The 12,641-nt window shown below is 31.0% G+C and overlaps 1 protein-coding gene across 5 annotated transcripts in view; it reads right to left on the bottom strand.

Annotated features, from left to right (window-relative positions):
* Positions 1-1,836: 1,836 nt before the first annotated feature.
* Positions 1,837-12,641, bottom strand: part of LOC109060092 (CUGBP Elav-like family member 4) — an 88,958-nt gene continuing 78,153 nt past the window's right edge. For all 5 annotated transcript variants that reach the window (XM_042744552.1, XM_042744553.1, XM_042744556.1 and 2 more), the window contains exons 12-13: positions 9,377-9,536; positions 1,837-2,066 (exon numbers count right to left, since the gene is read on the bottom strand). In XM_042744552.1, coding sequence (XP_042600486.1) covers positions 9,409-9,536 — 128 coding nt within the window. In that variant the 3' untranslated portion in view covers positions 1,837-2,066; positions 9,377-9,408. The remainder of the gene's footprint in view (positions 2,067-9,376; positions 9,537-12,641) is intronic.

The raw sequence follows: 12,641 nt of genomic DNA, 5'->3' as shown, positions 1-12,641 counted from the left end.
CGTAGTTATATTATTAAATATTTATTGTTATTCCTTTAGATAGTACAACAGATTGCAACATGACAAACAACTGTTTTCAAATCCAACAAGCAATCTGTAAATATTATAATGCATTGCTATTTTATGAAAATACATAAACAACATAAAAAAAGATTTTCTTCCTCTGAAAATATTATCCAAATTTTGTTAGTTTTTGCTTAAACAAAAATATCAAGCAATGGGCCTTTGAATTAAGATTATTTTTCATGCCCCATTGGCAGATTTTTTACTTGTTTTAAGCAAAAACTAACAAAATGTGGATAATATTTTCAGAAAACGTCATCGCGTTTTACTTGTCAAGTAAATGCATCCTGATTCATGAACTAGAAAACAAGACAAAAATCCTAAGGAAGAAAATCATTTTATAACATACATGTACGTATCTATATAATTAAAGCATTACACATAAAGGCTTCAAGTAAAGTGTTACACTGTAAAAAATTATTTTCTTAGATATTTATACTAGAAAACAATACAAAAATAATAAGAATTCTTCAATCAAGATGCATTTACCTGACAAGTAAAATGACTTAAGATATTATGTCTTATTTTCTGAAAAATTATGTTAGTTTTTGCTTAAAACAAGCAAAAATATCTCCCATTGGGACAAGAAAAATAATCTTGTTCAGCCTTTGAATTATGAATTTTTCTTACCCCACTGGCAGGTATTTTTGCTTGTTTTACGCAAAAGGATCACAATTTTTTTTTTTTTTTTTTTTTTTATTTTTTGAAAATTTGGATTTTTTTTGAAAACAATTTGTAATTTCTTATTTATTTTGTAATTTTTTGTTGTTAATACTAGAAAACAAGACAAAAATAATTTTTTTGCAGTGTACCACTCGAGCGTAACTGCGGTTTGTGTGAATGTGAGTGATATGATCAGTTCTGACACTGGATCTGAGCACAGATCACGTCTGATAGATGTGCAGCGAGATATAGATGTGCATCGGGGTTTAATTCTGTTGTTCGTTTGGTTGTTTGGTTAGCTATCCACCTCCTCGTCCTCCTCCGTTTCATCTCATTAAAGTCTGATCTTTCGCTCCGAGGACACAAAGCCACGTCCGGTCGTCTGTCCGTTTACTGTGGATTGTCGCAGGAACACGAAGGCTTCTGGGATGCGTTCAGCTCGTCTCTTCCTCGAAAGGTGGAATGGAGAAAGAGCGGCACACGATGAACGATACGATCCAGCGGCCGGAAAGTTTACTATACATCATCCTTCCTTCTGTACAAGTTCAAGTATTATCTTCGCTAATAAAAATAAATAAAAAACATGAAAACTGAGCAAATATACTCCTATATTCTACATTTCTAATCTACAAGAAACAGCTACCAGAGCAAAGGTTTTGTCGTCGTCACACTACAGATTTACACTCTTCTACTGTTAACGTTAGTGATCGTTATACTTGCAGCTACAAGTTTTTGATTTTTTAAATATATATATATATATTTATATCTTTTAAAAAGCGTGTAGTCCTTTGGTCCCTATTTTCTAAGGAATGATGCATGTAGATATTCCTGGATTCTCGTCCAGAGCGCAGTTCACGCGAAACCAGTGTAGGCACGAAAACCAAAAATGGCAGCAGGCTGGTGTGTGTGTGTGTGTGTGTGTGTGTGTGGAGATCAATACATTTACATGAGGATTTCAACAGAGTTTTGTGTGCATGTAAAGGCGAGAATATTCTGAAGGTCTCAGCAGATGTGTGTGTGTGTGTGTGTGTGTGTGTGTGTGTGTGTTTATGCATGCTTTGAGCATAATGTGTTCATAAAGGTTGTTTTTTTTTTTTTTTTAAATCTATTTTGTATAAAAACAGCAGCAAAAATGTCGGTCTCTGCAAAATGCAAAAAAAGCATCCTGCAAATGCCGAAGCGAAAAAAGAAGAAAGTTGGCAGAAAAAAATCCTCCAGTTTTCCCAGCTCTCAGTGATTTTCCAGCAAAACCCAGGGACCGCTCGCCTCCCGTGATATGTAGCAGAGCAAAAGTCTTTCCATACTGCACTTGTGGAAATAAGGGGTCGTAGTCCTTCATCCTGACAGAGAGAAAGAGAGACGAAGTTGAAGACAGTGCTGGAGATTGGAGCAGCTCTAAACACAGACATCCACTTCATCATTTAGTCTACAGACGTGTGTCCATGAAAACATTCATAGCTCGTGTTCCAGCCCAAAAATCAAAGCACAGATGCAAGAAATTATATCATGCATTAAAAAAAAAATCAAGTCTATTTTAATGATCATTCATATTTTTTGCATTACTGTCCATTTGCATGACTTTTAAAGCATTACAGGATTTTATGGTAAATGCATTAAAAAAACAGCATGCAAGCAGTACAACAAATGCTCAAATGTACATATAAATATTTAACATGTTGCATGAAATGCATAAATACCATAAAATGCAGTTTTTAAATATTTGACCATTTAATGTTTTGCTTGTTTGTTCATTTATTTATTTTATTTTATATAAATTATATATAGATGCATATATATATAGATATATATATCCTATCCTCTATATATATCTTATCTATATATATATATATATATATATATTTGCATTACAGCAATAAACAAAAAATGAATACAGGTAGAAAATAATCTAAATTGTCATTAAAATAATGCAAAATAATACTGAGAACTTTTTTGCATTTATATATATATATATATTTGAGTTAGAAAATAACCTAAATTGTCATTAAAATAATTTAATTTATGTTTTTTTGACAATTTTTTACATTTTTTATGTAATTTTTTTTTTTGGTTTTCTTCGTGTTTTTGATTATTTTTCTTGTGTGATTAGTAAATTTTATTTTGAACAGTCATGACAATTAAACAACCCATCAATATAAAGACATTGTTTTTTTATTTGTAACTTATTTTATTAATTTTTTTAATGTTTATTTTTGAATTTTGTTATTTTTTTTTTTTTTTGTATTTTTTTATTGATTATTTTGTGCACATATAAATAACATACATTATAAAATACATAAATATAACAAAAGATTTACTGGAATATACATATATAACTTGAAATATGTGTCACTTTCAGTTAAGGGGTCAGACATATTTTGTTGATTTATATTTATTTATTTATTTATTTGCATCACAGTAATTAAAAAAACAACAACTTTTTATGCAAATTTGGGAGGAAATGTGTTTCTAATTGTCATGAAAAAATTGCAAATCAATGCAGAACATTTCAATGATCCGAAAATAGCCTTTTCTGTATATAATTTTAATGATAAGATTGTAGATTTTTGATGTATTTTTATATGTTTCTTTTGTTTTTTTTTCGTGTTTTTGATGTTAGCCAGATCTTCTTCTTCCGTCGTTCTTCCTCTTCTCCTTCTCTGGAATGAACGCTTTATGACGCCTACACATGCTCGACAACTCCTGAAAAATATACCCCAGCTCAGACCTGGTGAATATATAAAACATTGATATAAAGGTTTCATGAGCGGGGTTGCAGCAATGGCTCGACAGCGCCACCTATCGGTAAAAAATCAACGCCCTCGCTGTTTTCAGGTACATTCACGAAAATAACACCGTATGTACAGCATCAGTACACAATTAAGACTCATTGGAGCAATTCCGAACCCAACACGGGTCGTTATAATTAATTTTATGAGCAATTTTTGCATCATTTTTGGTGCAGTGGCATGCCTTGTATATTAACGAACTCCTCCTAGAGATTATGTCAGATCACACCAATTTGGTAGCCTATCTAAAGGCCTTTGCGATGTTAAATTGCGAAGATCTGAGTTTCGTTGAAGGGCGTGTCCCGGGCGGCCTGACGAATTTCGATGATTCGCCATGAAAAATGACGTTGCTATAACTCAACATACAATGTCCACTCTGCCCAAACTTCCATGTTGGATAAGACTCCTGACCTGAACCCTTGATTGCCATAGTCATTTATAGTCAATATCGCCACCTATGGCAACAGAAAGTGAATTTTTACACTGTATCAACTTACTAACCCCGAGAAATTTTAGACATAACTATTTTTTTTTCGGTCACTCTATTCTAAAGGCCTGTGCATGTTACATTGTGAAGATATTGAGTTGGCCTTAAAGGGCGTGTCCATGGCGCCGTCACAAGCTCGATGTCCCCCGTCCATGGGAATACAGTTATTGTATTTAAGCATAACATGTTCCGATAACTTGCCCAAACTCACATTTTTCGATAAAGTCTGGGCCTGACAATACGAATGCCATATTACCATCAGGGTGTGGCAAATCCTCGATGCTCGCCACAGATCACTTATCACACGGAATGCGCATCGACGACGTTTCACGTACATGGACAAAAAGCGTACACACATGTTAACACACCAATACCTACAAAAGTTTTTGGACAAATTTGACTCCCAACATGAAGTCAGTTAAGTACTGAATTTTCTTTTCTCTGCAAAATTTGTTCGTTTCTTTTTTTTTTTGCCAATTTTTCATGGGGTTTGTACTTTACCGACTTGACCTAGAAATTTATTCAGATCAACACCAAACCTTTGCACTGTGTATTCTAAAGGCCGTTACGATGTAAATTGCGAAGATCTTGAGGTTTCGTTAGGAGTGTCTGTGGCGCCTTACAATTTCGATGTGTCGCCATGAGAAAGAATTTGCTAGAACTCAGACATACGGTCCAATCTGCCTCCCAAACCTTCACATGTGAGAAGACTCCTGATACTGAATATATCTACATATGCCTATAAACTGATATTCCTAAGTGTTCACCTGCGGCACAGGAAGTTACAGGGGTCACGCCGTAACACTACTCCTAGATATGTTATGACAATTGTATACATTTTATTGTCAGTTTATTATTGCAGCTTTTGCGCTGTTAAAAAAACAACAACTTGAGGTTCATTAAAGGGTGTGCCATGGCCCGTGACATGGTGTTGATGTCTCGCCATTGTCATAGAAAAAATGTGCAAATCAAGCATAAGACATTTCAATGATCCGGAAAATAGACATGTTTCGCAACAGAGCCTTGGCCTGAACACTCTGAAGGTCATGATTCCACTATAATCATAGCGCCAACCTGCTTGCAACAGGATATGGGCTTGTTTGCACTAACTTAGCATTCAATGTCCAATCTGCAACCAACTTTCAAATATTGGAAAGATCGGGCCTGAAGATATCTAAAGGCAATTATCATTATACTCATAGCGGCCACCTGTTGTCATATGGCACCTATGCCTTGGTTGTTTTATACTAACCTCAAAATTCCATGTTCAATCTGCACGAATTTCATATGCCTTGATAAAAGTGCGGGACTGAAAAACTACATGACAAAATTCCAGTACTAGTCATAGCGCCATTCATATATTTGAATATGTTTCTTTTGATTTTAGGGTTCTGTGTGAAACTGAACCACAGCAGACAAACAAGACCATCAACAACCAGCAGCATCATTACTGCGATCTCCGACAGCGTCTTCTAACTTGCACTGATGAATCTGAGCGAGATCTAAACCTCGAAACACAACAGAAAAATCTTGCTGTGATAATATATTATGCAAAAAGTAACCAGCAACAGAAGCAGCAACATGATGTTAAAGAAACGTTTCCAGGTCATTTTCCTGTCAGTAACTGTGCAACACGATCACAGATGATCAGAACAGGTCTGGTGTTTAATATACAGATGAAGTGATCAGCTAAACCTGAATATATAGAATATTTAAAGACAGTGTGTCTGAGTTGATTAAAGCATCTTCAACATGAAGCTTCAACAAGAAATTCAATCATCCAATGCAAACACTAAGATTTACATTTCAAACCAGAACCAATAACTAATAGTCTATACATGCATTATCACTTATTGCTTTAAGAGCAATCAGATTTAATGCACCTTTTTTTTTATGTTGAATGCACTGACTTAGTAAACATTAGTAATAAACAGAGATGGATCTACAAGCAAAACTGCACTGCAAAACATTTTCTTAGTATTTTAGTTTTTTGTATATTTTGTATTTTTCTAAGCAAAATGACTTAAAATATAAGAAATGCATCAAAATTAAGTGAGTTTAAGCTTATAACAAGAAAAAAAATCGGTCAATTATTTTTCACATAATAAATTGGTCAATAAAAATTAAATAACTACAAAAAATGAATAAATTGAAAATAAATGGGTGAAAAAAACAAAAAATAATAAAATAAAATAAAAAAATGGAAAAATAATAATGGATAAAAATACAGAAAAAATAAAGTTAAATACAAATGAAAAAAATAAAATAATGAAAAATAAAATAATTATAAAACAAGTAGAAACTTGCATAATTTTGAGAATTTTTAATTGCAAAATGACTTATTTTGCTTTTTAGGTAAACACATCTTGATTTAAATATGTGTAGATATTTGTATGGTAAAAGACAAAGAAATTCAAAACAACACAAAAACACTAGTTTTTCAGTGAGATTTTAAGAGAAGATCTCCTAATGAAGCCATATTATGACAAAAGCGAAAGGTCTTCACTCCATTCATAAACAATACTTTCTTTCGGCAATTTAAAGAAAAACGAAGCAACACGATCAAGCCTTCAAAACCTCCAACACACAACACCACACACCAGAACAAACAGAGAGAAAGAGAGAGAAATATCAACCACACAGAGCAAAATATCCACCACATTCAACGAGGAAGAGCACAACAACTCACGGTACGACAGCAATGAAGGGGTTAAAGTTCACAACCCTTCAAAATCACCCAGCTACGCAACCCAAAGAGACCAGATCCACTGAAACAAGCAGGGTTTGGACTTACAGCGCTGGACACGAGTGCGTCCCTGATGGAGACAAACATACGAGACAGAGCGGCCCGTCCTGAGCTACCTGAGCCCTGACAGAAACACAAGAATCACGCCATTCGTCTCGTCAGCTTCACAGGAAGATGGCTTTAGGAATTTAGATTCAGCGGATAAATCAGGACAGATGTGCAAAGCATTAAGACAAATGTGCACATTAGGACTTCATGAGTTTAAGACAAACGGGTGAATGAGTTCTTGTGCGTTATTTATCCGTCACATTCACCCTCATGTCACGCCAAACCCGTATGACTTTACAGTTTCAAAGGAACACAAAAAATATGTTTTATGCATGCAACGCCTGAATGCAACACAGCAAGGTCTGAGTAAAACAAGCATAAATGAGATGTGAGAGATGCAGTGGAGGGGAAAATTTGAGACCACTGGGGGAAAAAAACGATATAATGGCATGACAAAGACTACAAAAAATAAAATGAAATAATAAAATAAAATAGATAAAATAAAAATAGAAAAATGGAAAAAATAATTATGAAAAAATATAAAAAAATGGAACAATAAAATAAAAAAAAAAAAAAAAAAAAGATTAATAGGGAAAAACAATAATAAAATAAAATAATGGCCTAAAAATAATGAAACAATAATGAAATAAAATAAAATAAAACAAATTAGATAAAATAAAAATTGAAAAATTGAAAAAATAAATGAAAAAATATAAAAAAAAAATGGAACAATAAAAAATAAAAAAAGATTAATAGGAAAGAACAATAAAAAAATAAAATAATGGCCAAAAAATAAAAATAATGAAACAATAATAAAATAAAATAAAATAAAATAAAATAAATTAGATAAAATAAAAATTGAAAAATTGAAAAAATAATGAAAAAATATAAAAAATGGAATAATAAAAAAAAAAGATTAATAGGGAAAAACAATAATAAAATAAAATAAAATAATGTCCAAAAATTAAAATAATGAAACAATAATAAATTAAAATTTATGGTAAAACAATAAAATAAAATAAAATAAAATAAAATAAAATAAAATAAAATAAAATAAAATAAAATAAAATAAAATAAAATAAAATAAAATAAAATAAAAAAGTCTTCAGCACTGAAAAAAAGTGTTCTTTCTCAATAATTTTTAAAATTATTATTTCCAGTACAAATATCTTGCCATAAATACAATACATCAAGATACATTCACTTGAAATGCAAAATGAAGTAAGATAGAAAGTTTTGGTTTCTGGTAAATTCTTCACAATCAAGTTAAGTGATAAGAACAAATATATTTATTTACTTCTTTCAAAGGGACAACATTTTTCTGACCTCACAGCCAGAGATTTTTATATTATCATTGTTTTAAGCATAATTTTAAGACAATATAGCATTTTGCATCTCAGTTTAAGAATGTTTAGACATTAGTACTGAAAAATAAGACAAAACTCTGAGACAGAACATCACATAATTGGAATAGAGTCTTACAAACTATACTTTTTAAATGCTTTTATGTCCTTTTTAGAGCTTGAAAGATGTGGATGTAAAAGATCAGTATGAATATTGTTCAGAAAGAAGTCATACGAGTCTGGAGTGACATGAATGTGAGAAAATCAAGAACTATTCATGACGCATCTCTCTTCTGCTAAAGTTCACTTTACTTTAACACACTTTTCAGCAATTCATCATCAATTCATGAAATTAATGCAAACTTTAGTTTTAACCCCTTTAATCCCATTTTTTTCCCAGACATGACAATATGCAAATGATATGTCATTAGTAACCCTTTTAAGTAATCAATAATTCTATTTATTTTTTAATTATTATTTTTTTGACCCATGGGATAATGTGTGTACTGAATTAACATCTGCAGTCATAAACAGCTATTTTAAACTGTTATGCATAAAAAAACCTGAGATCAATACAATCATCAACGCATTTCAAAATTGTTACTTTTTTGTAACATGTATCATAAAATTGTTACATTAGTGCTACCAGTGCTGCTACAACAATATTTGTAACTTATTCGTTACATTCGAACTTTTGATTTAGTACAATATTTTGTCATTGCAACATTTTAATGCAATTTTACACTGGATTTATATTGTATGCATAATTTGTTTGTTTTTTATACGTTAATTTGTTTTTTTATTATATGTAACATGTTTAAAAATATTTAATAATTGTGAATTCATATATAAATACTAGACACCTTAAAGACAATGTGGACCAAAAATCTTTATGTTAACATACTTTATGTTTTGATGCAGCATCATCTTCTCAAGATGCAAACAGGAAGTAAACTGCTTTGATCATGTAACGATTTGCATTAACCATGTGACACTGCACATATTTCATTGAGACCCTTTATTTTTTCTATATTTGCAGGAAGCGCACTAAAACATCAGTGAGTAAGGTTTTCAAAACTTTATGAATCAAAACCTTTTTTTCGGTCACTGTTGTGAGTGGTGGGATTAAATGGTTTAAAAGCTGTTAACTCCTGACAGAGAGTCATGCACAGGATTCTCTGAAGCTTCACACAGAACAGAACTGAAGGCAGGAGAGACAGAAACAGACACGCTCTCTGACCTGTGAGTGAAGGCGGCAGCGCTCGATCAGAGTCAGTACGGCCGGTTGGCGTCCTTGGGCCGCTTCAGCTGGACTTTGAGCCTCTTCATGCCGATCTGAAAGCCGTTCATGGCCTGAATGGCTGCCTGAGCGCTGGACGGGTTATCAAAGCTGACGAATCCTGAGAAACAAGCACAGAACAATGCCATCAACAACTGCTGCAAATAACAAGAATCATAAAGAAAACTGTGAGCGATTCTGTAATGCACATTCACAAACTCTTTCATCAGCGGATTCCTTCTGAGCTCAAATATTTACTTGAAATTTGCCTTGAAATTTAAAGTTAACACTTTGATAATTTCACAACACACACGCATGTTCACAGTTCTCTGATGCCAGTAAATGACATGCAGCCAAAAAAACAAAACAACAAAAAAGGTATTTGTTTTAATTTTTATGATTTAATAGCAATTCCCTCACTAACCCCAGTTTGGGAAAAAACCCTGATGTAATGGCAGGACAAAGACTGTCCAAAAATAAAATAAAATAAAATAAAATAATGTTTTGTATGGTGAATTTATTTAATTATTTTTATAAAATAAAATAAAATAAAATATAATATAATGTAATATAATAAAATAATAAATAAAAAAATGTTTTGTATGGTGCATTTATTGAATTATTTGTTTGAAAAAATAAAATAAAATAAAATAAATAAAATAAATAAATAAAATAAATAAATAAAATAAATAAATAAAATAAATAAATAAATAAAATAAATAAAATAAAATAAAAATAAATAAATAAAATAACTAAATAAAATATAAATAAATAAATAAATAAATACATAAATAAATAAATAAAATAGAATAAAATAGAATAAAATAGAATAAAATAAAAATAAAGTAAAATAAAATATAAAAAAAATACATAAAAAAATAAAAACAGTTTTCATGATTGAATTACTAAAATAAAAATTAGCTATTCATTAACTCATGAACTTCTTGTAGTTTCCCCTCGAATCCCAGTTTGGGAAACCTTCATATAATGGCATTACAAAGACTGTTATATACAAAAATAAAATAAAATTAAATGAAATAAAATAAAATTAAATAAAATAAATAAATTTTTTTAGAATTAATTTACTTTAAATTAAAAATGAGCTTTCCATCAACTTACAAAACTTCCCTCATGAACCCCAATTTGGGAAACCTGAACACACACCAGACAGAGAGAGAGAGACGAGCTTCAAAAATCACCTTCAAATCTCATGATGACAGTTGTGAGCAACTTCAAAATAAAATGTTACACAAAAAAGAATTTGAACTAAAATGTTTGTGAAAGTTTGAACAGCTTGCGGTGCTAGAGACTCATTCAGTGACTGTCCAGTAATGAAAGAATATATGTGTCCCTGCAGCACAGAAGCAGTCATCAGTAGCACAGGTATATTTGTATCAATAGACAACAATACATTGTATGGGTCACAATTATACATTTCTCTTTTATGCCAAAAATCATTAGGATATTAAGTAAAAATCATGTTTCTTGAAGATGTTTTGTACGTTTCCTTCCGTAAATATATCAAAACTTAATTTTTGATTAGTAAAATACATGTCTAAGAACATCATTTGAACAACTTTAAAGATGATTTTCTCAATATTTTGATTTTTTTGCTCCCTCAGATTCCTGATTTTCAAATAGTTGTATCTCAGACAAATATTGTCCTCCTAACAAACCACACATCAATGGAGAGATTATTTATTCAGCCAAAAACGGACCCTTATGACTGGTTTTGTGTTCCAGGGTCACATTCGAGAGGCGTCCAGAATAACAGCCAATCATGACAGAGTTTGAATGATCTGCGTCTCGTCTGGAGCTCCACACGCAGACTGTACACGAAACAATGACTGAAGCACATCAGCGCTGCTCCAGAGAGTCAGTGTTCAGATAAACACGGTGATAAATGCACACCGAGTCTAATTCCAGCGCCGGCTGACATGAAAGAGTAATGAGGGAGAATATGTTCCTCTTCACACCGGAGGAAGCTGATGAAAAAGACCTGATTTAATTTCCTTCCTGAGCAGCAGCTTTATCTGATTTTATTGCAGCTCTGAAGGAGCCGCGGGCGCAGAGCCACAGCCAAGACCACGCGCTCCTGTCTGCCAAGATCTTAATGAATAGAGGAAAATAACGTTTAAATGTAAAGATGCAGAAAGAGAACTCAGCATGCGTCGACGTGAAGGCATTATGAGAAATATAACGATGCACTTCACGCTTTCCATTCAGTTGTTATTATCGATAATAAAACTAAAACTAAAACTGTCACAACTCTCTGTTAACTGAAATAAAGCTTAATAAATTTAAAAGGAAAAAATATTTATTTACTTTTGTGACTGACTGAAATACGCTGAATAATGAATAAAACTAAAACTATTAAAAACTATTTTGTTTATTCAAATAAAGCTAAAACAAATAAATTATAAATGTTAGGCAAAGAAACTAAAACTATTAAAACTTTTTTTGTTAATTGAAATAAAACTGAACAAAATAATATATATATATATATATATTGTTAGGCAAAGAAACTAAAACTATTAAAACTTTTTTTGTTAATTGAAATTGAACTGAATATAGATGAAAAATAATATGACTTTCCTTGGTGACTAACTGAAACAAGTTGAATAAAATTTAAAACTCAACTAAGACAAAATTAATAAATCATAAATATTAGGCGAAAGACTTAAATTTAAAAATAAAACTGAAATGTTGACATGAATGGAATTAAACTCAACTAAAACTGAGTCTATTTAAAAACATTTTTGTTAACAGAAAAAATCTGAAACAAACTATAAACTTTATATTGAAATAAGTTGAATAAAAACTAAAACACAGCTAAACTAAAATCATTTAAATTTTTTTTACTTAAAATAAAGCTAAAAATATTGGACAGTAAAATGGAAAACCACCTGAAATTAAACTAAAATGGAACTAAAATTAAAACTATTATTATTATTATTATTATTATTATATTTTTAAATTAATTTTTTTTTTTTTTTGTGAAATAAAGCTGAAAAAATAAAATACAAATATTAGATAAAAATAGAAATATTGCCGTGGCAACTTACTGGTGAAATATTAGTTGAAACACTAAAATTGGCATTAAAAATTATTAACTGGAAATATGCAAGGTAAGTTTATTTATATAGAACATTTCATACACAACGGTAATTCAAAGTGCTTCACATAAAAAGGAATTAAAATAATCATAAAATAATCGCAACAATAA

The sequence above is a fragment of the Cyprinus carpio genome, chromosome B18 (assembly GCF_018340385.1).
Source record: "Cyprinus carpio isolate SPL01 chromosome B18, ASM1834038v1, whole genome shotgun sequence".
NCBI classification, from domain to species: Eukaryota; Metazoa; Chordata; class Actinopteri; order Cypriniformes; family Cyprinidae; genus Cyprinus; species Cyprinus carpio.
Note: the sequence above shows the minus strand (reverse complement) of the source record. Positions and strands in the feature narration are given on the sequence as shown.